At 54.1% G+C, this 26,526-nt stretch overlaps 1 protein-coding gene and 1 pseudogene across 2 annotated transcripts in view; one reads left to right on the top strand and one right to left on the bottom strand.

Annotated features, from left to right (window-relative positions):
• LOC102523130 (cat eye syndrome critical region protein 2) overlaps positions 1–26,526 on the top strand; it is a 103,470-nt gene extending 76,944 nt beyond the window's left edge. For both annotated transcript variants that reach the window (XM_032473299.1, XM_032473301.1), the window contains 13 exons: positions 9–58; positions 713–882; positions 9,934–10,087; positions 14,997–15,126; positions 15,571–15,608; positions 15,689–15,780; positions 16,126–16,252; positions 16,851–17,191; positions 17,624–17,752; positions 17,897–18,725; positions 20,539–21,862; positions 22,553–22,664; positions 23,139–26,526. In XM_032473299.1, coding sequence (XP_032329190.1) covers positions 9–58; positions 713–882; positions 9,934–10,087; positions 14,997–15,126; positions 15,571–15,608; positions 15,689–15,780; positions 16,126–16,252; positions 16,851–17,191; positions 17,624–17,752; positions 17,897–18,725; positions 20,539–21,862; positions 22,553–22,664; positions 23,139–23,144 — 3,502 coding nt within the window. In that variant the 3' untranslated portion in view covers positions 23,145–26,526. The remainder of the gene's footprint in view (positions 1–8; positions 59–712; positions 883–9,933; positions 10,088–14,996; positions 15,127–15,570; positions 15,609–15,688; positions 15,781–16,125; positions 16,253–16,850; positions 17,192–17,623; positions 17,753–17,896; positions 18,726–20,538; positions 21,863–22,552; positions 22,665–23,138) is intronic.
• LOC116661391 lies at positions 1,261–1,360 on the bottom strand (annotated as a pseudogene).

Below are 26,526 nucleotides of genomic sequence, written 5' to 3' on the forward strand. Positions count from 1 at the left end.
TGTTTCAGTGAAAAGCAGGAAGAGAACTCCTTGACATCTGAGCCGCACACAAGAAACGGTAACGGCCTTTGCTGGAGTCAGCAGGGGTTGCTCGCTCGTGACTGACTCGCGCGGGGCAGTAGGACCACGGCCGCGGCCTTCAGACTAGCGCTTCCCACGTCCCCCGGTGCCCACCCCCGTCTGACAGATAACCTGAGATCAGGACCAGGTCTTTTCATCTGGGCCCCACCAGGCCCAGCATAATAGACACCTGAACATGTGGACGAATGGGCAGCTTCTCCCAGAGACACAAGGAAGTTTACTGGGTTTCAGCCTAGACTTCAGCTCTTGCGTGATCCACACTGCACAAATTTGGGGAGAAATATCAGTTTACAGTATTTCACTGAAACGAGGACTGCAAAAGCTCAAATCAGAGCCATTTATGCAGAAAGTAAGTATGTTTAAGCATTTCTAGGGTATTAAAATCTGTCCTACGGAAGTCTCGGCAGTTACATTTGTATTGCCTTTAGGCATTCTGACCTTTTAGTTGTAAACAGTGAGAGAAACTGGAAAATCAAAAGTACACAGTATCAACCTTAAAAAGTAATGGTTCTCCCTTTTTTTCTGATTCCCCAGTTTTGATCATAACCCAGAGTACACATGAAACAGAGGAGAGAAAGGAGAAAGGTCCTGGGGGGGGTCTGGTCACCGAGCCCATTCCTTTCTCTCCTAGGGTCGCAGGGGCCGGGGCAGGGCTCCTGGTGGCTCCTGTGTCAGACGGAAGAGGAGTGGAGACAGGTCACTGAGAGCTTTCGAGAGAGGACCTCCCTTCGGGAGCGGCAGCTTTACAAGCTCCTCAGTGAGGACTTCCTGCCCGAGATCTGCAACATGATTGCCCAGAAGGTGACAGCGGGTGGCCCTCCCTCCCTCTGTGTTCCCTGTACAGTGGCTCTATTTAAGGGTCTCTTTGCTCCAGTTTTGAATACAACCCACTGTCTCCTGCAGGTGGCACAGCCTGCTCCTTTTCTCACCTGGAGCATCAAGGTGGGACCTCATCACCCACTCTCCCTTGCTGTGGGGCTTGTCACTCAGTTCTCAGGACCGCAGGCGTCCTCAGTGCCCCCACCCCAGCCCTTACAGTGGCTTTTCACAGCCTGGAACCACCTGTCCTGCTCCTGAACATCCCTGCAGACACTTCCCTGAGCCCCCAAGAGTGTCTCCGCCCTGTCGTGCCTCTCCTTGTGTGTTTGTGCTGCCTTTGTTGTTTGTTTGTTTGTTTGTTTTGGTTGGAATAAATATTTCATCTGTCTGGACGGACCAGATACTAAACTGATAAGGACAGCTACTACACTTGATCTTAGACAGAAGGCCTAGAAGCCTTGTTTTTTAATGCTACCTTCTGGTCTGTCTCCAAGCAGCAGGCTCTGGAGAGCACTTGTCCTCAGAGCCGCAGTGCCGGCCCCTTCCCAGCCCCACCTGGGCCCTGCGCGCCATCCTTTCCCTCTGCTTCCCTGCCCGCCCGCCCCTCTCTCAGAAGCTCCACGTGAAGGTCGTCACCTCTGTGAGCCGTCCTGTTTCTCTCAGCCGAGGATTTCTTCTCTAGTGTGTTCCTCATCCCTGACTCCATTTCAGCAACTTGGGATGTGGGACATGTCCTCCTCCTCGTTTTAAGCCCCACAGCTGACCTAATGCGATGCCCTCTCCGTGGTGGATGCTCAGTAGTCGTTCAGTTTCCTTATTTCATTTCAGTAAATCTGACACTTCTGGTGGTTAGTGCTTGTTAAGAGAATACAGAAAATGTGAGCACTGCCTTGACATCTGAGGAGAAGCTGTTTATAAATTCCTGCTGCAGCACCTCCAGGGAGGGACAAAAATGACAGACAGTGTTACTCGATTTGTTCTGAATTCAATGATATTTCTAACCATTCTGTGGGTGGGTGCTCTGGGGTGAGTTCTAGGAAGTCACCTTCTCTGATAGCCGGAACTTACAAACAGTGCTCCAGCAATTACATTTTCATGGACAGGCAGGAGAGAGAAAAACCCAACTGCATTTCCCCATCAGTATACTTAATTCCACATATTATAATTGCACTATGTTTTTGTGATCTATAACCCACTGTGACCATTTTTCCAGGATTTGAACTCCATAATCTAATTTTCTTAAAGTAACTATGAAATAGAGATGGTTTTTATAACTTTATAGAACCTTGTTATGACTTAATTCTTATGACTAATGATGCCACCTAAATCATCTGTAAGGCATATGCTTAATCTGCTTAAACCTTCTTTTATAATTTCTGCCTTTTTACCACTGAGCTATACCCTCCTCCTGATTTCTGCCTTTTTAATGCAACATTCAACCTAAGACTTTTGGATCGGGGAACTCAGGGAAAAAACGTACAAGCATAAAACTGATGGTTTTGATACAAAAAATTTCAAGAGTTGGTTCTTGGCAAGAGAAGGAAAAATTAAAATACAGTAAACCTTAAATATAAATTTCAAGAACCATGAAATTAAAAACAAAAAATAAATAATAGACTTGATATTTTGAAAGCTATACAGAGCTGTAAATTTGGGGATCTTAGTGAAATGGGGTATTGACTCCTGAAAAACACCCAGAATCTAAGTTATGCAATAGAAAACCTTGGCAGACCAGTAATTAGGGAAGAAGAGTTATCACAAAAGGATCCGCTCAAAAGCTCTAGAATTATTTCGATTTATTTACAGGTAAAACTTTCTAAAACTTCAAGAAAAGATAACTTCCCAACATTTCATAAATGAAGAAAGACAGGGTTTGGCTTCCGTGTCCACAGAGGTATAGGTGTCTTGGAGCCCTGTTCCTGGTTAACTTAAATGCACTCTTCCTTCAGTGATGGGAATGTCAGGCCTCTGAGAGTACACTAACAAGTAAATACTGTTCTTCACCAAAGAAAACAGCTCATAATTCGTCAGGGTTAACCTAGAGTCTGTGATGGTGGACTTGGTTTTGGAAGTCTTGTGCAGCTGTGGCGTAACAGAAAAGAACAGTGAAAGGCAAAATTTCAGAACATTTTGCCTGGAGGACTAGAAATCCGCTTACAAAGCATTAACTTGCGTTGTGCTGGTGCTGCCAGCCAGGCCCCCCCGTCGGAACCCCAGCTTGCTGATCAGCCCCGGCGCTCCAGGGGCCTCGCCCTTGGAGTGGGCGCCTGTCATCCTGCAGCTGCCTGCAGCAGCGCTTAGCGCTTCGGACGGCTCCCGTGTGCCCTGCAGGTCGCACCTGCTACCTGTCAGCCGCCGGCTGCAGTGCGGAACCTTCGGGGCTGGTTCCGCAGAAGCTCCAAGCCTTGTGTTGGCCCCACAGGCGCCGCGCGGCTCCGGGCTCCGAGCCCCTCAGTGGTTTCCTGTAGCAGCCGCTTCAGAGCCTCCGCACTCTTCTCTCAGGATCCTGAGTGCTCATATTGGGCGCCTGTTGTCTATAGTTGGAGATGTTCGTGGACCAGAGAGGTGTCCGTGAATGCGCACGGCGGGACGTGGTGGGCTCCAGGAGGAGGAAGGGCCCAGGAGGCAGGCCTCTCTGTGCAGTAGAGGTGACGCCGCAGATCCAGGTTAGGAGTCGGCTTGGGGTGCGGGTCTGGCTGCGAGTGGCGGTCGGCATCAGGTGGAACATGTGGACCCTGTTCGGGGTAGCCCCCCGGAGCCACGCTGCTCGGGGTTGTGTTCTGTGAGGTGGTTTAGGGCAGTTAAGTAACTTAGCACCACGCTCTAGGAAGGGACAGCTTTGCTGTTCTTATTACTGAGATTTAAAAATTGGCAGAGTGGGAGTGGAATGAGGTCCGAGGGATCCAGACTGCAAGCAGGGCTGTGTTTGATGCCGGAGGTTAGGGTTAGGGAGTCCCCGCACCCATCCTTCCCTTGCCCAGCCCAGCCTGTGCTGCCCAGTTCTCACTTTTTAACCCTTTATCGCCTCTTATCCTATGATTCACGTACGTTTAAGCAGTTTCATGGCCAGAGGAGGCTGCAGCTGAGGCCTGGCTGGCGGCTTGTTTTGGTGTGGAGCTTCTGTTGCCTCGCAGTAACTGGGTGACAGCACCCGAGTCATGCTACTGGGAGCCCTGAAAACCTCATTTATAAACTTCCATTTACATTAGTGTATTTGGAGTTACCCTTTATCTCTTTTTCCCCAGCTCATAAACACGCGTGCCTGGAGATAAGAAGCCCAGCGTTTCAGGTGCCTTGGGGTGGCGGTTCTGGACTGGCTGCTTCGCTATCTCCCCGGTCTCTTCTTCCCTCTAGCGTTGGTATCAGGAGGCCTGTGGTCAGTGGCGTCCAGCCCCAGTGCTCAGCTCGCCGTGGTGGGCTCTCACTGTGACCTGACGGCGAATACCACTGTGAACGTGCTCTGCCCCCGTCCAGTCCACTGCCCCGGCCGAGCCCTCCGGGCTCTGTTCTAGGTCCCGGGTCGCGTGGTCTCTGAGGTCCTGCTGGTAGGAAGCTCTCCGTGACTGTTCTTTGCAGTGCTTTCTGTCAGCTCCCTTATTCTGATCTTTGGTCTTAGGTACGAGAAACTATGGAATTGTCATTTTTTTTCTAATTTTATTTTTTGAGGGGAAAGGTAATTAGGTTTTTACTTATTTATTTATTCACTTGATGGAGGTACAGGGGCTTGAACCCAGGACCTCGTGCACACTGAGCGTTCACTCTACCACTGGGCTGTACCCTCCCCCAAGATTCTTTTTTCTTTTATTTTTTTAAAATGTATTTTTATTGAAGTAGTCAGTTTACAATGTTGTGTCAATTTCTGGTGTACAGCAGCACCGTGCTTCAGTGACTTAGGAACTTACGTACATTCGTTCTCATATTCTTCTTCACCATAGGTTACAAGATATGAATATGGTTCCCTGTGCTGTACAGTATGAACTTGTTGTTTATCTATTTTATGTATAGTAGTTAGTATCTGCAAATCTCGAACTCCCAGTTTATCCCTTCCCACCCCCTGCCCCTCTCTGATAACCATAAGTTTGTTTTCTATGTCTGTCAGTCTGTTTCTGTTTTGTAAATCAGTTCATTTGTCTTTTTGAGATTCTTAATATCTGTAACGTTACCAAGAGTCCTGGGGAAAACCTCAGTTGTGGCATGAGTTTTGTGCTTTTGTTTAAACAGCAGAAAATCTGCGGGTCTTTAAAGGCTACAGTGCAGGCGGGTTTCCGACCTAGACTGGTCCCCCAGGAATCCAATCTCACTGCCTCAGAAAGTCCTTTAATTAGGGCCCTGGGGGAAGCGTCAGTGGAGGGGGCTCTTTGGGCCCCAGGGCCAGGGCTCTGTGGCTGTTTTGTCAGGAGACTGGGCATTGCTGTCCAGCCACCGGGGAGCTCTGTCTCAGGTGTGGTGACCTGCCCTTGGGGTGGGAGCTCGGCCCGGGTCTAGGCGCTGCCTCGGCCAGATCCTGTTGCTGAGTGTGGGGAAGGTTTCAGGTGTCTCTTCTTAGCTTCTCTTTAAAATCGCTTCCTGATCCCCCGCGGGCCTCTCCACGGTCCGGCATCAGATCCGGCATCAGATCCGGCTCCTGCTCCTTTTGCCACTGACCTGACCGCTTCTAAAGAGAAGACTGCAGTGTGAAACACGGGGGGATTTTTTGACTGTTGGCTTTGTGTTCGCTTTGTGTTCTCTTGGCCATACGTGTCCTTTACACCGAACCGTTAAGCTGTTAAAGCCTGAAAGAGGCGTCTGACTGAGCAGAAGTGTTTCCAGGCTGCAGGGCAGGGTGGGGTGGGGACAGGCAGCGGTGGAGGCACCCGGAGAAGGGCTGCGGCAGGCAGGGGCTGTCGGGACGACACAGGGCCAGCTGCTGGGGCCGGCTCTCAGCACCTGTCACACCCAGCACGTCCTCCTGACTGGTCACCAGCCCTGCCTCTTCCCCAGGGCTTCCTGACATCACAGCTGGAGGTTTGTACTTTCTGACGCCTTTCCTGCCTCCGGCACCCACCAGTCTGTTCCGTGTCTGTGAGTTCAGCCTTTTCAGATTGCACCTGCAGGTGAGGTCACACAGTGTTTGTCTTTGTCTGGGTTGTTTCACTAAGCACAGGTCATCCACGCCATCACAAGTGACATGACAGCGTTCCGTTCCTTTTGTGGCTGAGTGGTGTTCCCTTGTATACATACACCACGTTGCCTGTACGCGTCCACCCGTGCGGCCTCGGCGTCTCGGCTGCTGTGCGTGGTGAGTGCAGGGAACGTGGAGTCCCCACACCTTTCACAGCAGTGCTGCATCTTCTCTGGAAGGAGACCCAGGGACGGAACTGCTGGATCATACAGTTTGTTGAGGACCCTCCCTACTGTCTTCCTCAGGGGCTGCACCAATTTACATTCCCACCAGCAGTGCACGGGGGCCCCTCTTCCCCACACCCGTGCCAGCACTTGTCCTTTCCTGGCATTTTGGGGAGTCATTCTGACAGGTGTGAGGGGGCACCTCATTGTGGTTTTGATGCATTTCCCTGATGATTAGTGACGTTACCTGTTGGACATTCGTATGTCATTAAAAAAAATCTGTTCAGATCCTTTGTCCATTTTTCAGTCAGATTGTTTCTTTGATGTTGAATTTTATTAGTTTGCATTTTAAAAGATGCTGTAAATTCCTATTACTCAATTATTACATCTTACATGCTTAGTTTAAATACTAATGTATTTTTTTTTTTAAACTAACCAGACAAAAAACTGCATGATTCAATTTATGTGAAATGTCTAGAGTAAGTAAATTCGTAAAGACAGAGTAGGTAGGTTTGTGGTTGCCAGGGGTTGGGGGTGGGGACTGTGGGCCGACTGCTTAGCGGGTACGAGCTTTCTTCTGGGTGGTGAGAATGTTCTGCAGCTTAATACGGATGGGGCTGTACATTGCCACGTGTGCTAAATGGCCCTCAGTTGTATGCTGTAGAGCTGTTAGATTCCTGTGCATTTTTACATGTATTTGACAATGATGCAGTCTCTGCTTTAGCAGCAGTTCTTGGCATTTATAATTTTCCTGGCTTTCAAAACTCGTGCTTCATTGTTATCAAAATACCTTGAACTAGTTAAAAGTTACTTTTAATACTTCATCTTAAAATTTACAAGTGCTAGTAACCTTTTGATACTTGAACATTTTAATTTAGACTTTTAATGGGGACCACATAGTAGTGGGAGTAAAAAGTTAATAAAAATTAAATAATCAGGACACGTAACAGTAGGTAATTTCCCCGGATTAGCTCGGAAGGGGTTGTTCTGGGTCCAGAGGAGTTTCCGTGCTCCCAGAAGGACCTGGGTGACCGGGCACCGTGCTGCTGCCATCCACGTGCCCTCTCTGGCCTTCTCTGTGCGCTCATTCCAGAGCTGGGGTCGCCTTGACCTCTGTCTTGTGACCCAAGTTCTTCACTTAATATTGTGAGCCTTTTATTGTTTCATTAAATATTCCCCAGGAGAAAACAGTTTTTAATAATTACGTAGTAATTATGTAATTTCACCTATTTTTAAACATTTGTGATACTTAGTTTTTCTCTGTTTTACGTAATGTTTTGTTCATCCTGCTCATGGGAAGATTCTTCCTGGCTGTCTCGTTTTTAGGATGAAGTCACAGCATAGTGTAGTGACTGCTGAGGGTTTCTGATTCGTGCATCCAAGTCGTCTTCCAGGAGGTCTGTGCACCCAGCGCGTCGAGGGCGTCCCTCTTACCCCGTCGTGGCGAGGGAATCGCTTTATGATCTCTTAACGGTTTTGTAGGTGAAAAGGCTCTTCCTTTTTGTAGGTGTTTTGCTCTTCCTTGTGATCGTGGGGTTTATCTTCTGTGAATATTGTATTCATGTTCCATGTGTTTTGGGTTGTGAGACATTTCACACATTAAGAACAGTAAATTGTTCTGTTTGAAAGGAATTAAATACAGATATTCTTAGGACTTGTGTAGTGTCATTTTTTCCCTTTCTCCTGCCTTCCGTTGACTTTGTACGTGAAACGCCTGCTGTTTGTTTACCAGAAGATTCTTCAGTGACTTAATATCTATGTTGGTAAGTCACGGCGTGCGTTTCCTTAGTCCGCGCTGAAATGCAGGCTGTGTTTGGCAGCCCTCGGTCCTGGCTGGAGGGAGGACACTTTGTGTGTTCTCACCTGCTGTCCTTTGTTGGGCAGGAGCAAGACACACGTTAGCGCTGTCACGTTTACGTGCGTAACCTGTGGGTGTTACGTACACTTGTTTCCTCTCCCTTCTCACTGGGGCTTGTACAGAAGGCGCTGTGGTTCTCCCCGGACGACATAATTCCTCTGATAAGGCGTGTTTCCCTCTGTCCCCCCTTTCTGCCAGCCTGTGCCTGGAGTCGCTATGCAGCTGGAAAGAACGAGGGCACCTTGTTTTGGTCTCTCTGGTTTGTTAACTGTAGCTGCATTATAGCTTCTCCACTGGGGAGGATGCTGCCAGGGAGGTGAACAAATCTTGGCCTGTGGAGCCGGGCAGGGGGCGGCAGGCTGCTTGCCCAGCACTAGGCGGCGGTGGTGGAGACACTTCTCCAGAAGATCCGTTCTTGGGTGCTGCCAGCGCAGTGGCGTCCCAGGTTCAGACAGGACCGCTGCCCACTCGGGTCGCAGGAGAAAGAGCTTACAGAACTTTAACTCTGTCTGGGTGACTGAGTACAGGGTTGCGTGTGCAGTAATAACGGTCAAATTTTTTCCTTCACTTTTCTTTCTCTTCTCCTACTCATTTCCGACCTTTACCTTGTAGGGAGCAGATTCCGTTAAAGTCAGGCTCGTAGAATGTGGACAGTAAACATGACTTTGAGAAGGTCTGCTGTCTGGGCAACACCACTTCCAAATTCGGAGTCAAATGAGAATTTAAACTCTTTTTAAGGACCGTGAGGAAAATAGCTTAAAATTTCCTCCGAGCGGTTTCAGTGTTTAATGTTGACTTTGTATAAATGACATCTGCCTTCGTCTGTCTTCTCTCTGCATTCAGACCACTTGTGTAATTTCCGCAGAATGAAGATAATCTGGCATAGCAGAGTCTTAGGACTTCTGCTTACCGAAAGGATCTGTTAAGAAATCTTCACATTCCTGATTTAGTTTCACGTAAAATGGGGTAGCTAGTGTTATATTTTGTGTAGGGGATGTGAACCCCCCTTTTGCAGACCCCAATTCATTTTTCTGTGTCTGTGCAGCTCACAGACACTCTCTGTTGCAGGCCACAGCCTCTGCCTCTTCAGTGACAGCCTTAACAGGGCTCTTCCTTGCACGTCAGCACAGAAGTCAAGGGAGGAAGCTGAAAATAAAAACACTTCTGGTTTTAGCTTGAGTGTTGGGCCTGCAGGACGGCTCAGGACTCATCACACTGGGAATACAGAGGGGAACTTGCAGGTTACGATGGAGGAGGTCCTGTGTCCTTTTCTTCCATTTAACGTCTGAGGCAGTCACGTTCCCGCTCACCACCTGACATCATTATGTTAATGTTGTCTGGGTTGAAAAACAAGGGGAAAGCCAGCCAGTCCCTGTACTGCCCTCATCTCCTTGCTGTATTTTCAGGCAAAATGGTGGCCCTTCCCACCGAACTCCCGGTTTTATTCACCTTTTTGTTAGTAGGGAAATGCACAGAAGTTAAGGGCTCCAAGGTTGTGCGTGTGACTGACGCTGTGAGTCTGACAGCTTGCCCTGTTCTCAGTTACGGAGACGAGAGTGCTTCTGAAGGACTAAATCTGAGAGGGGGCTCTCCAGCCTCTTCAGAAGAGGACCTCCCAGAGACTGCAGATATGCAGCTCGCTGGGCCCCAGACTTTTACCCTGTTCTAATCACCGTGTGTTTTAACGTTAGCATGTGTGTGTCCGTTGATTTTACAGATAAGGTTAAGTTGTGGCTAGGATACAAGTCACCCGGCTGTCTGGCACTGTGTGTGGAACAGAACACACAGAAGAGCTCGGGGCCGAGACCACACCACTGTGTACTGACTGTGCGCTTCTTGGCCCCTCACAGGAGACCCCCGTGCTCACCAAAGCAGAGAAGCAGGAGCGCAGGCAGGAGGAGGAGGAGCGGCAGCTGCTCCTGGCCGTGCAGAAGAGGGAGCAGGAGCGGATGCTGAGGGAGGAGCGGAAGCGAGAGCTGGAGGAGAGGGTCAAGGCGGTGGAAGGTAGGGCGGTGCGCACAGGCCCCGCAGCGGCTGCGGGCGCCATCCCGCCCCAAGCAGCCCGGGCTTTCTGCTTCCTGTCTGGGTGGGCCTCGTACCTGTGCTCCTGGGCCCCTGCATTCTCTGGTCTCTCGTCCCCTCTGCGTTCCCCGTGTGGGGTGGAAGAAGGTTCGTTTCACAGAAGTTGCTTTAAGCACAAGGGAGTTGTTTTTAAAGCATCAGGTCTGTCCTGGCCTGCATTACGAGGTCTGGAGTGTGGCCGGCCTCTGCTCTGGGTCTTGGGGCCCCGAGGGCGTCCCCCTGCGTGTGCTGGAGGCACAGGGCAGCAGCTGTCTCCCCGTGAGCTGGGTGGCAGTTGTATTTATAAATGGAACCTGACAAACCGTGGGATGACAGATCGTCTGGCTTCGTTACTAACGGCCAGGGTTGGGGCTCGTCAGACCTGCACATTGGGGGCTCACGGAGCTGAGCCTCGGGCGCCCCCCTCCCGCCCACCTCAGGGCTCCTGGTGGCCAAACACAGAGCAGCAGAGAAGGGGAAAGGAGCACAGGACAGAAGTACCCTCACAGCGGACCGCAGGGATGCAGCACGGGAGGCTGGCATGTGTCTGCTGTCTCTCGTGAAAGAGGGTCCCGTGAACGGGGCAGAGAAAATATTCAGACGTTAATGGTGAAGAATCTTCTTGACTTGATGGAAAAATACAAATCTTAGAATTAGAAAGCAAGATGAGCCGTGAACTGGATGTAACAGACTCGGGAGAACGCCTTACAGAACGTACGCCCGCAGACATTTGAAGTAACCAGTTTGGAAGAGGGCACTTAGAGGATGCTCCGTAACAGAGGTGGACGTCTCGGGAGCCCATGGGACTGGGCTTGTGTTGGTCTCCTGGGTCCTGGCACAAGGACCAGGACTGGGTGTTCGGGGATAGCACAGCTGGCTCCACAGCCCCAGAGGCCAGCTGTCTCAGATCTGGGCGTCGGCAGAGCCCGGGGGTGTGCCCTCCTCTGCCTCCTCCAGCTGCTGGTGGCTCCTGGCATTCCTTCTTTTCTGGTTTCCTCTGAAAACTCAGAATCGAAGGGAACTTCCTTAACCAACATCTGTTTCTAAAGATCTCAACAAACACTGTTGAATTGGGAAGCACTAGAAGGGCTCCCTTTTGAGTCAGGGAGAAGGCAGATTTCCTCTTCCATTGCTTCTGTTCTGAATCGTATTGCTTTGTAGGGGTTTCTTTTCTCAAGTGGGAAATAATGTACCCCTCCCTCAACCCACACACACACACACAGACAATCTAGGGAATGTGTTCGAAACTCCAAGAAAATAGCCAAGAAATTATTGTAACTAATAATAGTTAAGCCAGGGAAGGGCTTCAGGACGGCAGAGTAGAAGGATGTGGCGGCGCCCCCCAGTACACCAGAAAGGCACCTGCACGTGGTGCAGGTCCCACAGTACCTACTAAACTGAAGGTCTTACACAAGTAAAGCTGCAAGAAAATCTCCATGTAACCAGGTTGGCTGGGAGGGGAAAAAATGAGGGGCCCTGCACCCCCGGGAGGAGGCAGGGAAAGAAGAAAGGTTCTCTTGCTCTGGGAGTCCCTTCACCAGTGGGGAGATGAGCTGGGGCAGAGGGGAAGCTTCAGAGGCTCAGAAGAGAGAGCTGGAGCATGTTGTGGCAAGCCAAACGGAGGGAAGCCGGCTCAGAGGATCCCTGTGGTCCCCAGGCTGAGACACAAGCCTGCTGGTGTGTGCCGAGACTGGGTGCTGGAGCTCGGGCTTCGGAGGACGGCCCCAAGGAGAGGACTAGGGCTGGCTGCTGCGAGACAGCCTGAAGGGCCTGGAGTATGGTACGAGCCGAACCTGAGGGCAGCAGAGCCTGGGTCCCCCCTTAAAAAGCCCTGTTGTTAGTGCAGAGAGGCTTGACCAGGCCATAGCAGCTTCCTCCTGTGGCCCAGCCATGGAAGCCCCATTGTTAACGCCTGGGAGCTGTCTCCTTGCTTGTGGGCTCTGGGAGGGCTCGCTTGCTCAGGGTTGCCCTCAGGCGGAGGCAGGACTGAAATCTGAGCCCATTCCTAGGGGCCACATGGCTGGGGATGCAGGGCAGAAATTTGAGTCCTGCCCCAGGTGGATTCGGAGGACGCTGGTGCCTTGGTCAGGTCAGTGCCTGCAGGACGTCTGAGCAGAACACTGGTGCACAGCGGGGGCAGGTCAGCGTTAATGACTGTGTGCACATGTGGAGGCGGGCCTGGGGTCTGGGCTCACCTGTAGTCCACGGTGGATCCAGGTGCATGACTACACGCAGCTCTGGTGGGTCCTGGTGCCTGGCTTCAGTGCACCTGCCCTGGTGACTGTAAACACAGGGCCTGAGGGACACCAGGGCTGACTGCCTACATTCTCACATCTGAGGCAGGGCCGAGAGCAGCGCCAACAACGGTGCACTTTGTGAGCCCGCATGACGGGTGACAGGTGACACTACAGAGGGCAACTCCGCGGCCCCTCCCTTGGGTCAGTCTCTCTCGGGTCAGTCTACCCAGGCAATAGAAATAAAAGCAAAAATAAACAAATGGGACCTAATTAAACTTGTAAGCTTCTGCACAGCAGAAGGAAACAATAAACAAAATGAAAAGACAACCCACAGAATGGGAGAAGATATTTGCAAACATTGCAGCTGAGAAGGACTTCATTTCCAGAGTATCCAAACAGCTCATACAGCTCAATTTCAAAAAAACAAGGATCCCAGTGAAAAAATGGGCAGGAGACCTGAACAGACATCTCTCCAGTGAAGACATACGAACGGCCAGCAGGCACACGAAAAGATGCCGGTGGTATCAGAGAAACGCAAATTAAAACTACAGTGAGGTTTCACCTCACATAGGTCAGAGTGGCCATCATTAAGTCCACAAACTAAATGCTGGAGAAGGTGTGGAGAAAAGGGAACCAACCCTCCTATACTGTTGGTGGAAATGCAGTTTGGTGCAGCCGTTGTGGAAAACAGTATGGAGATTCCTCAGAAGACTAAAAATAGACTTACCCTATGATCCAGCAATCCCACTCCTGGGCATATGTAGCCAGAGGGAACTCCAATTGAAAAAGACACATGCACCCCAATGTTCATAGCAGCACTGTTTACAATAGCCAAGACATGGAAGTACCTAAGTGTCCATCGACAGATGACTGGATGAAGAAGCTGTGGTATGTTTATACAATGGAATACTACTCAGCCATAAAAAAGAATAATGCCATTTGCAGCAACATGGATGGACCTAGAGATTATCACACTAAGTGAACTAAGTCAGAGAGAGAAAGACAAATTTTTGATATCACTTATATGTGGAATCTAAAAAAATGACACAAATGAACTTATTTGCGAAACGGAAAAAGACTCACAGACATAGAAAATTTATGGTTACCGGGTTGGGGGAAAAGGGGAGCGATAAATTGGGAATTTGGAATTAGTGGATACACATGCTACTGTAAATAAACAAGGACCTACTATGTGCAGCACGGTAAGTACATTTAGTGTCTCGTAGTAACCTGGGGTAGAAAATGTATCTGTAAGCAGAAATCCAGGTAGCTGGATTGGTTATCATTATACAAATACCAACGTAAATAATCTTTAAAAAGGCAGCATGGCCCCATAGCAGGAAGACCCCTAACGCTCGCAAGGAGGCAGGCTGACCCCAGGCTGGGGCAGGAGCGCGAGGTGAGCCTGGACCCCTGGGGAAAGGAGTCAGGCTGACCCCAGGACGGGGCAGGAGTGCAAGGTGAGCCTGGACTCCCAGGGAGGGGCTCACTTCTTGTGGTGGTGCCTCGGCCTGCGGGCGGCCTGTTGTCAGGACAGACTGGAGGGCACCGGTTTGGGGGACTGCTGCTCAGAGGTCCTGGTGGCCAGCGGAGTGCGTGCTTGTGAGTGCCACGGGACCAGAACCAGCCCCCACCCCAGGCATGGCAGGAGGCAGCAGACCACACTTGTCTTCTGGAGGAGGCTTCCTAGCTGATCGCTGTGGCTGCGGCTGAGGGCCAGGTTTCTAACTAAACCTGCATCTCAGGCCCCCAGCCTCTCCAGAGGCCCCAGAGTGCCAGGGGGCACCCCTGGGTGGCCTGACTGTGGTAGCGGGAGGGACTTCAGTTCCTGGGTCCCCGGGGCCTGAGGAGTGTGGAGGGCTGGTTTAGGGCCGTCCTGCGAGCTTGGGCCAAGGGCAGGGCTCAGGTTGGGCCTGTGGAGTTGCTCTCCCCGGACAGGGGCTGTGGGCATCTTCTCACACTCCCCAGGCCAGGCTCCGTCTGTGACCACCACTCGGGCTCGTGCCGGGGCAGGGGTGGGCCGCAGAGGCAGCTGGTGAGAGTTCAGATGCGCCTGCAAAACCTCGCACGTGTCTGGATTGAGATCTGGTCCTAAACCGGGGATGTGGCCTTTTGTTTGTTTTGTGAGGGGGAGGTAATTGGGTTTGTTTGTTTATGTTTGGAGGAGGTGCCGAGGATTGAACCCGAGACCTTGTGCATGCTAAAGCACGCGCTCGACGCTGAGCCATACTCTCCTGCTGGATGTTGTGTTCTTGAGGAAAGATAGGAAAGGCCTCTCGTCCTCAGACAAGGGTGATCCCCAGTCTTCCGTTTTCCTTTCCGCCGATTCCACTTTTCTTCTCTCTTGCTCCTCCCTCTCCCCATCCAGAGTCCACCTGCTTACCTCCTGCCCCAACTTGAACTTCATATGACTGAGAGGAAATGGGTCCCACTTGTTTATCATTTTCTTAAAGCATTCCACTATAGAATCGTCCTAATTATCAAAAAGAGGGATGCAGAGGAGGCAGGAGCACGTCATGACATCACTCTGGAGGTCTGTTTCCTTCCGCTCGCGGAGTGTCGGCAAGCATCTGACCTCTAGAGCCCCTGACGCACTATGCCTGTGTCCACCGCAGACCGAGCCAAGAGGAGGAAGCTGAGGGAGGAGAGGGCCTGGCTGCTGGCCCAGGGGAAGGCGCTGCCGCCGGAGCTGTCCCACCTGGACCCCCCGTCCCCGCTGCGGGAGGAGAAGAAGGCTGAAGACCTGTGAGTGTGTGTCCTAGCCCAGGCCCCACGGCAGTCCCCGCGGGCGCTGCCCTGTGCTCGTTCTGCCTCTGCTCTTTCGGGATTGTATTCTTCACCCTTTTTAGGTCTTATATTTCTTTAGATTCTGTTAGATTTAAAAATACTGATTTGAGTGAAATAAAACCTGGGGAAAGGATGTGCTAGTGAGTAACTAACTTTCTAGAGTCGTTAATCAGTTCGAATCATCATGGTCAAGCATCATTCTGTAGATGAGGAAAATGATTTCCCCTTCGTGCTAAAGCATGTGCACCCTCCCCTTTGTAACCACTTCCTGGAGTGTCCTCAGTGCTGCAGACTTGCCTTAGAAGATCTACGGGGGCTGTTCTGGTCTCAGTGCAGTGAGCCATGTGTGCTTGAGCTGAGAGGTGGTCTCGGGTCTGCTAAGCCCTTGTTCTCTGATTACAGCTTTGAGCTGGACGACGCGTTCACGGCCATGTACAAAGGTCAGTTCCTGCGCTCTGGTGCTGTGCTTCTGGTGCTGTGCTCCCGGGAGTGTGAACTAAGCTTTCCTCTTGGCCCTTAGTCCTAGACGTGGTGAAGGCACACAAGGATTCCTGGCCCTTTTTGGAACCTGTGGATGAGTCGTACGCCCCGAACTATTACCAGATTATTAAGGTAGAGGCTGTACTTCAGTCGTGCCTGCTGTGGAGCGCATGTCTCTGGTGGTTGCTGCTGTGTTTGTATCACTCAGGGATCAGAGCTGCTGGATATATTTGAGCAGCCTTTTTTTTTTTTTTAAACTTCTGAAAAAATTTTTAAATTTTTTGGGAGAAGGAGGTAGTTAGGTTCGTCTGTTCATTTATTACTTTTGGTGGAGGTGCTGGAGATTGAGGCAGGGACCTGTGCGTGCTAGGCACACACTCTACCCCTGAGCAGCTCTTACCGGTGTGGTTTCTCTGTCTCACGAGGACTCCGAGATGTTTTTTCCAGCGTGTGATTAAGAAATGTGTCCTGTTTTAGGTCCCCATGGATATTTCAAGCATGGAGAAGAAACTGAATGGAGGTTTATACTGTACCAAGGAGGAATTTGTAAATGACATGAAAACTATGTTCAGGAACTGCCGAAAATACAACGGGGACAGTAGTGGTGAGTGGAAGGGGGTTTGCTCCAGACCTTGCACCATTAGGACCAAGAATAAAATGCCTTCTTTTGTAGAAGTACACGCTTCAGGGATTCAGACTTTTCTTTGGGACCACAGAGAGCATGTGTACTGAAGCCCTGGGGGCGGCCGGACCAGACCCTCTCCTGCCTCCATGACAAGAGACGGCTCCCAGGGCCCAGGTTCTCGTGTCCTTGAGATGGCCTGGCTCTGGTGGTTCTGTCTCCATCTTCTGTCGTGTTCAGAACCGCAGAGCAGCTGTCTGATGACAGCCTGTGCTGCCCCAGGGGCAGGACTGGGTGCTGTCACACACTAGCCCCTGGTGCCCTCGTTTCTTTCCTGGGCAGATTCCGTGATTGTGCCTAGTGTCCGCAGGTGAGCCTTGCAGAGAGGTAAATTTGTGCTGGTTTGGGGTGAGAGTCCTGGAGCCAGTGTCCTGGCCACACGGCCTGGAGCCTCTTACACAGAAACCGTGTCCCCGGCTGGTGTCTGGCTCCGCCACATGTTTCCCCAGGGGCTTCCTGTCATTTGCTGGCAGGTGGGCTGTCTCTGGGGGCTGCAAGCTGTGTCCTTGCGTCCCCGTAGAGTACACCAAGATGTCGGATAACCTGGAGCGGTGCTTCCACCGGGCGATGGCGAAGCATTTTCCTGGCGACGACGGGGACACAGACGAGGAGTTCTGGATCAGGGAGGATGAGAAGCGAGAGAAGAGGCGGGGCCGGGCGGGGCGGGGCGGCGGCCACGCCTGCACCCGCTCCCGGGACCCAGAGGGGCCCAGCAGGAGACAGCAGCCCGTGGAGAATGGGGGCAAGTCGCTGCCCCCCGGCCGCCGAGCCCCTTCTGCGCAGCCCCCTCGGGAGGGGGGCGTGTCCCGGCCCCTGCACTGCAGTGGGGGGCCTGGCCAGGCCCCCGCTCTGAACCAGACGGTAAACAGCAGCTCCTGGGAGGTCAGGGTTGGGGGCGGAACAGCCTTCCCCGCTGGCCCCTCTTCCAAAATGGTTTTCCTGCATGTCAGTGATCTCTTCTCCCCCATCTGTCCCTCACTGGTTCTCCTTTATTTTAAACCCTTCTTTCTCTCACTCGTTTGAACCTCACATTCTCAATGTGGGCAAAAATTTGAATTAAAAAACTCACTCCTTTTGAAAGTAAAAGGCACATAGGTGCACACAGTACATGAAGTTTCCTGGTGGGAGCGGCTGGGGAAGCACTGTGTGAGGAGGCTCTGGGGTGAGGGGCAGTGGAGGGATGCACTGCCCTGCGAGCACCTGCTCCAGGCCGCTGGGTGTGGGTGCCTTCTTCCTCTGGATGTGAGGGACCTGCTTTCTCTCTTCTCCTTGCCCTTCCTCAACGCCCTCCAGAGGCCGGCAGTGCAGGGGGCTTTTTGTCCTCTGCGAGGGTCGGAGCTTCCTGCCACGCGTGTCTCCTCTGGAGCCCCAGAGCTGCGTCCCGGAGGGCCTGGGCAGCAGCATCCGCCTTTAGCAGTGCAGGTAAGCAGGCTGCTGAGAGGCGCAGCTGCCGGGGTGAGTTCCAGAACTCATCATTTCCTCTTGCCTTGGGGTCAGCACGTCACGGGATCTGCCTTGTTCTGTGGGTCTGGTGAGCTCTGCTGTCTTCTCTCTCCTCATTCCCAGCCTCCAGCTGGAATTAACCACCAACGAGGACCCGGGCGAGGCATCCCAGATGAGAAGCCCATGTGTGGGGCGCTGGGGCACCTCGCCGACGTGGGACCACCTCCTGGACCCCTGCAGCTCAGGCAGATGAGCGGCCCCAGTCAGGATGGAAACGTGTATCCCGCCGCTCATTTCCAGCCAGGATTTATTCCTCCCAGGCACGGTGGGGCCCCGGCCCGGCCCCCAGACTTTCCTGAGAGCTCGGAAATGCCTCCTAGCCACATGTACCAGTCGTACAAGTACCTCAATCGAGTGCACTCTGCTGTCTGGAACGGGAACCACGGTGCTACAAACCCAGGACCCCTGGGGCCAGATGAGAAGCCCCCCGTGGGGCCAGGACCCTCTCACCCGCCTCGCACTCTTGGGCACATGATGGACACCCCCGTGATGAGACCGCCCCTCCCACCAAACCAGTGGCCTGACCACTCGGGCTTCCTACCTCATGGAGTCCCTTCTCCGGGGTTCCTGCGACCACCCTGTAAAGCTGGCGGACATCGGTTGCAGCCACCTCCATCCCCAGCGCCAGGGTCTCTGTTTGGAGCCCCCGCCCAGGCCATGCGGGGGGTGCAGGGCGGGGACTCCATGATGGACAGCCCGGAGATGCTTGCCATGCAGCAGCTGTCCTCCCGTGTGTGCCCGCCAGGCGTGCCTTACCGCTCCCGCCAGCCTGGCCCCCCACCTCTGCCTGGCCCTTTCACACAGCTTGCTCACTCGGCCCCCAGGCCTGCCCTGGGGGGCCCTGGGAGGATGCAGGACAGCAGTGGAACACAGGAGCCTGAGGACGGCCGAGGTAATCCCCAGCCCCCTCCATCCGACCCCTGGCTCCCCAAGCTGTCAGTTCACACACAACGCCAGGTGGCATGTGGGCTGGCCTCCAGCCTCGCTGTCCTCAACTCCGTGGGGCTGAGCCAGTCATGGCGCAGAAGGCTTTCTGGCGACGATCACGTGGGTGGTGCTCAGGCACTCTGTGAGACTTTAACCTGTAACTCGCTTAATTCTCAGAACAAGCCTTTGCGGGAACAATTTTTATTATCCTTATTTTTACAGATGGAAAATCGAAGGCACAAAGGCAGTAGGTTATTTGCCTTCATCTAGCTCCAAACTGGTGGAGCTGAGGTTTGAACCAGACACTCGGGCCCTGGCGTCCTTGCCGCAGCCATGTGTCATCCAGCGGCACCTAAAATTACTGTCCTGAGCGTTCCCGCTGTGAGAGGTGTGCACAGTGCTCTCCGTGCGGTCCAGTTCTTGCATCTCGTCCACCCCACGGGGGCGTGTCTGTGCCCACTGAGTCAGGACAGTGAGCGCTGGCACATCTCGCGGGAATGTGTTGGAGGTGCCGTCGAGGGGGGCGGACCTCAGGCTGCGGGAGGAGGATGACAGGGCCTCTCTGTGGTGGAGGCTTATTTCTGAGATAGACGTCCAGCCTGTGTTGCCTGTATCAGTGAAGGGGGGTGGCTGGGCCTTCTGCAGGACACGGTGACGGCTCCCTGTGAGATTTCAGCGCTGCTTCCGAGCAGAGGCCCCCTCTGGACTTTCCAGTAATGATTTCAGGCAAGTCTGGGGTTTAGAGCTTCAGAGGAAGAGCCCCACGGTGAAGCCTTGGCGCGCTCACGTTGACGGAGGAAAAGCACACACTTAACTTTCAGTGGACAGCTTGTGCCTTTGACCTTTAAGCAGCTTTAGCCCATCAGCACCTGGGACTCTGGTTGATCTTCAGTGTCGTGAATGTTCTTTTTTTTTGGGTATTATTCATTCTATAGATTTTTTGTTTTAAATTGAAGCATAGTTAGTTTACAGTATTGTTAGTTTTTGGTATAGAGCATAGTGGTTCAGTTGTATTATACATATGTGCTCTGTCACGCTCTGTCATTGTAGGCTATTACAAGGTACTGCGTGTCGCTCCCCGTGCTGTATACGCGTGGGGTTTTGTCTGCACGATGACTGTAGTGCTGCGTGTTGTGGTTAATAGTTGGTATCCCATTGTGCATTCTTGATTTTCCCCTTAAGCTTTGACCAGGGTCGTTTTTGACCCTACCTGGCCAACAGCTCCCTCCTACTTGAGACCATACTTACGGGTGAATGCAGTAGCACAGTGCAGAATTCCGAGCTTGTCATCAAGCCCTTGAGCCTAGTAATTTGTGCACTGAGTTCTTGTAATATGTGGGAGGTGCCTTTTGAGTTCTTGCTGTAGGCATCCAAAGTGAGTATTTTCATTCACTCAGCACTGACTGAGTCCCCATTTTGTGCAAGCACTAGGCATGATGGAAATCAGAACTAGGTCCCTGCTCCCTTGGGGCTGGTGTCCTGACTGGCAGAGCCGGGGACTGGCCTTCCCCGCGTGTCCGCCGTGCCCTGGTCCTTCTCAGTGTGGCAGGCCTGTGCTTCCAGCACCCTGTGTCACATGCACCCCCTTGGGGCCATGGGCTCGGGTCCAGGAAGGATGTTGCCGCTCCTTGGCAGACCTTATGGGGGCTGCAGGCGTCCCCCTCGTCCTGTGAGGGAGTGTGTCAGGGTCACCCTGCGTGCACAACATCTGACCACCTGTCTGTCGTCTGCTGTCATTTCGGCTCCTGAATTGCGGTTTTGTCTGGTTTTTCTTGCAGCAGACCCCTTGCCTGGGCTGGAGGAGAAACCAGCGAGCGTCGGTGCTTTGGAGGGGGTGTTCCTCAAACAGCTACCTCACCCCACAGCCCCCCTGCAGACCGACTGTGCCCGGCGGAGCTCGCCCCGGGGAAGGGACTCGGAGGCCCCCGAGCTCAGAGGCGAGCTGGGAGAGCCTGGAGGCAGCTGTAAAGGGAGCACGGGCAGGAACGCCTGGCCGTCGGGGGGCAGCTTCGCCAGCCCCGCTGCCCCAGGCTGCACCCTGGCCGACCGGGGGTCGCTGCCCGAAAACGGAGTGAGGGTGGAAGCCTCGCCGTGCGGGTCAGAGGGCAAGGGCCTTCGTGGAGGTGGTTCAGAAGAGCCGCTCTGCCCCAGGGGCCGGGCACTGAAGGAGGCTGTGCCGCCCGGTGCAGACCCCGCCTGCTCCCCGCTGTACGTGCCCGGCCTGGAGTACCCCAGCTCAGCCGCACGATACCACATCAGCCCCGGCCTGCAGGCTTTGGGCACTGTGATGGGGGGCAAGCCCCCCGCCCCGCCCCCTCAGCCTTTCCCCCCTCGCGCGTTCCAGTCTCACGACCCTCATTCTGGAGTCTTTCCCCGGTACCGCCCCCACCAGGCACTGAGGTTCCCCTACCAGCCTGCGCCACAGCCCTCCTACCGCCACTACCCGCGGACCTACTACTCCTGCCCGCAGGGCCTCCACGACTGGCAGAGACCCCTCCCCGCCCCAGGAAGCCCCAGCGGGGCCCTCTTCTCGGATAAGAGCGCCGCGGCCGGTCTGCAGGGCTGTGAGGCGCTGAGCTCTGCCTTAACCCCCCCGACCCGAGTGCACGCGGTGGCTGCCAAGACGGCCACGGCTGAGGGGCAGAACCCTGGCCCCGAGGAGGAGAAGCCGGATGAGTCTGTGGAGAGGCCCGAGAGTCCCAAAGAGTTCTTAGACCTGGACAACCACAACGCGGCTGCCAAGCGACAGGGTTCACTGTCAGCCAGCGAGTATCTTTACGGAACGCCCGCTCCAGCACTGAGCTCGGGCGTGGGGTTCGGTTCGTCCGCTTTCCCACCGCAGGGCGTGATGCTCCAGACGGCACCTCCTTACCTTCCCCCGCGGCCAGCCGGCCATTTCCAGCCTGGCGCCTACTCCTCCCCCGTGGCGGCTCCCCCGCCTCACCACCCGGCAGCTGCCCAGCCCAACGGCCTCTCCCCGGAGTGCCCTGTCTACCGCTGCCCGGAAGAGGGCCTGGGTCATTTTCAGGCTGTGATGATGGAGCAGATCAGCTCGGGAAGTGGAATGAGGGCGCCTTTCCAGGAAATGTACAGACCATCTGGGTAAGGGGCCTCAGTGCTGTCTCCCGAAAAAAGAGCAGATGTTTTCAAATCAGTGACATACAAAAGTTGGTCAGATGGAGTTGTTTTACGCTAACGTTCTGAAGCCTAATCATGGGCTTGAGAGCCTTGGCGCCCCTCCCTGAGCCTCAACCTTCCCCCAGGCCCTCCACGTTTAGCGCTGGCTGCGTGTGTGTGTACGTCTCTGAACATGCTCCGTTTCGTGTCTTGGCCTTGTATTTGAAGCCAGTAGAGAGTGGGTTGCAGACAAGCTGGGTCCCAGGGGTCAGGTGTTCCGCTCCCCTGGAGCATGGCCAGGGCAGCAACCTCGGCTGCCCCTGTTGGGAGTCTTCCTGACATGTCCTCACAGCTGCTGCCTCCTGGGTCCCCATCCAGGGTCACGGATCACACGTGGTTGTGGCATCTGAGTAGTCTCTTAATTTACACTCTTGGTTTTCCTTTGGCTTCTCAAAGACTCGAGCCAGTTCTCCGGTGAGAGTGCCCCAGGCCCTGGGTTCTTTTCACTTCCTGTAGAGTCAGGCTAACCTGGGTTGGATGCTGCTGCGCCACACCTGGAGCATATGTGTCTGCCCCAGTCCTGGTGGTTCCCGGTGCGGGGTGATTAAGGCAGCGTCTGCGGGAGGTTGTCGTGATCCAGGACTTCTCCTTCCTAATCAGCACTTGTCCCTCTAGGATGCAGGTGCACCCGGCGCAGCCACGGCCCTCCTTCCCAAAGACGCCGGCAGCCGCGGCATCGCAGGAGGAGCTGCCCCCACACAAGCCGCCCGCACTCCCTCTTGATCAGGTCAGGGTGATCCATGCTGAGGGCTTCTCTGCATCCTCCGCGTGCTTGAGTTCGTGGCTGTTGGTGCAGGAGCTTCCACTGGGTGGTGCTTTAGTCTTGGGGCCCGGGCGGGCGGCGCCCTGGGGAGGGGCATCCTCAATCCCCACCTGTCCCCTCCTCCCTTCCTTGTGGTACCAGCTGTGTGGGGCTGGCCGCACCCTCCTTCTCCCAAGCTGGCTGCCGGTATTTCTTTGGATTTTGGGTTTGAGTCCCTTGTGCTGTGTCTTCTCTCACCCCCTGCCTGCCCTTGGCATCTTCTTCGCTCCCTGGGGGAGCTGGGGGGCTGGTCCAGGGGCCAGAACACAAGAGCCCAGGCTCGTGTGACTGATGAACTGGTTCTCCCAGACGGAGGGGGTACAGACAGCTCCTTGGTTTCATTCTTAACAGTTAACACATGTTAATTTTTTTTAATTGCCTCTATTTTGCTTGCCTCAGAGCTAGTCCAAGGAGGAAGTAACCCCCAAGAAAGGAAACTGCACACGACCAGCATGGAGATCCGGGTCGCGGCCCCCCACCTCCGCTCCTCTCCCAGCGCCTGGACGTGCCCTCCTCACTGATGCACCAGCTCTTGAGGACCTGGGCCCATCGTGGAGAACAGATGAGCTGGACCCAGGGTGGCGTTTCCAGGCCCTGAGACTCTGGTTCAGGGAAAACCATTAAACTTGGGGGCGGTGCTTGGGGGCTGCCTGGGCAGCCACTCTCAGGTATACACTGGGGAAGGGACGCTCGTAGTGGTGACGTGTGTGGAGCTGGGTCCAGTTTACAGAGTTTTCATGTTGCCTTTAAGATGATTTCTGTTGGTGGTGAATGTATTGTACATAAAGCAGGTGGGGCGGGGTGGGGGGGACATGCAGTCTGACCTGCGAGCACACAGCGCTGCAGGACCCTCCTGTTTACAGTCCTGTCACTCTCACTCTGGGGAGCTGGAGCGGAGGCAGGGAAGGCCGCTGTGTCAGCTGAGTGGGTGGCTGCAGGGCCCACACCTCCCAGGAGCTCAGCCCAGAGACGGCGGCCCTCTCGCCTGCCCAGGGCCTGGTCTGAGAGCAGAGCTCCTCCTGGCTGGCCGGCTGCCCTGCAGGTAGTTGCAAACCAGCATCAGGGACTGGGATCACTGGAGTGCTTGCTTGTTGGAAGGTGCAATGATGCGTCCCCGTCACAGCCCTGCCCGGCCTGTGGTCTGGAAGGCGTCACCGCTTTCTGGCACGAATCACATTTTGTGGAAGTGACTACTCAGGTTTGTATATGTTTAGTATCAATAAAGAAACTGCACAGTTTTTAATAGGAAAAATTATTCTGTAGATTTAGGAATATTTCGGTATATATAGTTCTTATTCATTTTATGTGAATCATAGTAAAATAAGTCATAGTGATTTAAATAGCTGTCAGGAACAGGTCTTGGAAGTCACTTGTCTGTCTGTGATAGGAGACAGTCTCACAGTATTACTTTATTACAGTTTTAGACACGAAATACACTGGATTCTCCCTGCTTAGCATTCTTTGATTTTAGCTATGATACCACCAAAGTTAGGCCTCGTATGTTTAAAACTTCCGAATATCCCACAAAGGAAAAAAAGGAACCGAGGAAGGTGCCCTGAAATTACAGGTTTTGTAAAGATGAGCATGTTCTAAAGCATGCCGTGGGTAGCAGAAAAGCCTCCATAAACCTTGATCTGTGCTTGCTTCTTGTGTGTTCAGCCGTGGGAGGGGCCAGTAGCACCGCACCGTCCAGGCCCAGCGTCCTGGGTGGAGTGGGAGTGGACTGTGCTTTCAGTAGGAAAAGAAACAAGCCAGGTGCGTGCACTGTGTCCGGGCAGAGCCCAGGCCCCGGGCTGTGAGGTGAGGCTGAGGCCGGGCTGAAGGCTGGGACGCCCCACACACACACGAGCGTGGCTTGTCCTCGAGTTAGGTGTGCAGTTGAGTGGAGCGTGCTTGGGGCCGTGCGCTCAGCTGCCCCTAGTCTCATTAGAGCTGTGTCACCACCGCGACGTGGTTCAGGAGGCTGGGGTGCCAGGCCAGTCCTTGAGCTGCAGGCGTGCGCATTCTGCTGCCCGTGCGTCTGGCTAGCGGGCCCGAGCCCTGCTCTGGGCCCGAGTGCTCGCCTCGCTTGCAACTGGTTTGGGCGCGGGGCTGCGGGCTCCTCGCTGTGTGGAGCCCAGAGGCCTGGGGCAGGGGTGGGAGGGGACCACAGTGGTTTCGCCCTTTCCTTCCACCCTGGTGGTGTCTGGCCGCGGTGCGCACACCCTGAGGTGGCCTCGCCCCCAGCCCCCCCCCCCCCCCCCCGTTGCCAGAGAGAAGCTGTGAACGGTGTAGGAGTTGGTGAGCCCTCGGCCTCCTCCCTCCCACGTGTGCGCAGAGGTGAGCACAGTGCCTCCCATCACTGAGCCCGGCTGCGTCCACGTGGGGTCTGGGCACCAAGGCCTCGTCCTGTGGCCGCAGGGCCGGGCCCCTGCTGGTCTGTGAAGGGCAGGCTGTGGCCGCTGTCCCCCGGCAGGGCCCCTCTTCTCCCGTGTCCCGCGCAGACGCCCAAGCCGCCTTCCCCCAGGGAGTGACGCTGCTGTGATTTGCTGTGACGAGAAAGTCATGTGTGGGGAGGGCTGGGAAGCCCCCTCAGCTGGAAGGACCCTCCTGTTGGGACCACTGCCCTTGTCAGGTGTCCAGGAGGGTTACGTTCACGGCTCACCTTTGTAGAGTGTTGAGTTAGAAACCGTTTCCCCAAGACCCAGAAGTAAAAATCCAGAGACAAGCAGAGCCTTTGGGAAGATTTTTGTCCAGGGCTTTTTCCCCCTCAGAGCCTGTCCATTTGAAAAGTAGCTGTTGGCGGAAGTTCATCGAGATAGATACATTTGGAGAATAAATCAGGACAGAATATGCAGGTTCCCCTTCGTTTAACTTTTCCCGTCCCTCCTTTGAAGAGTGAAATTAACGCCGCTGCGTCCGTCTCCCCTTGTGGGGGGGGTGTGCCTGTTGTCGGCAGGACCTCATTTCCCAGGAGCCCCGGTCCACCCTCTCAGAAGGCAGACTTCCACTCGCGTTTATTGAAAACCTTCAGACCTCAGCCATCCGGCCCCCAGGCCTGGGCTGTGGGCCTGCCGCCTCGTCGCTCCTGTCAGTTCCTCTGGGTCCAGGACACCCAGCCTCACCCTGGCCCAGCATTTTTCTTACTTTTTTTAAGTGGTAGCTCTGATCTACATTTACACAATGCGCTCAAGTCCTGATTGGAAATTCCTCAGAAAACATAACCCAGCAGCCCCGAGAAGAGGACAGAGCCTGGTCCACCTCCAGCCTGGTCCAGAGAGTCCGGCCTGCTCAGGGGCCGGGATGCTGGGACCACTCTGTCCCTGGGGCCTGGGCCCTCCCTGCTGTGCCCCGAGTGGGGCTGGCCCCGCCTGTCCCCCGGCTGCTCCTCCCCGCGGGGCTTCCCAGGCCTGGGCCCGCAGATGGTGAGCGGGCGTCTCCCCCGTCTCCCTGGGGACTGAAGGAGAATTGCCTCAAGCCAGCTAATTGTCTGTGTCCTCGCTGAAGAGGGCGGGTGGGTCCAGGAGTGCGTCGCTGGGCGCTGGGCCCCCTGCTGCAGGGGCCCGTGAGCTTCCCTGGCCTGCACTGGGAGGGGGGTGCTATTTATTTTTATAGCGTGTATGTTTTGTCTGGTCTGCTGTTTCCCTGTTTCACTGAGAGCCACACTTACCTCAGGAGTTAGTTCGATACTGTGTGTTGGATAATTTTTTTAAAGAACTTTTTAAGAAGCTTTTCGATCCCTGGAGGTCTGTAGATTTATTTCCATATGAACTGGTTATTTTGTATAAAGCACATTCTTATAACAGCA

This window comes from Camelus ferus, chromosome 34, assembly GCF_009834535.1.
Source record: "Camelus ferus isolate YT-003-E chromosome 34, BCGSAC_Cfer_1.0, whole genome shotgun sequence".
In the NCBI taxonomy this organism is placed as follows: Eukaryota; Metazoa; Chordata; class Mammalia; order Artiodactyla; family Camelidae; genus Camelus; species Camelus ferus.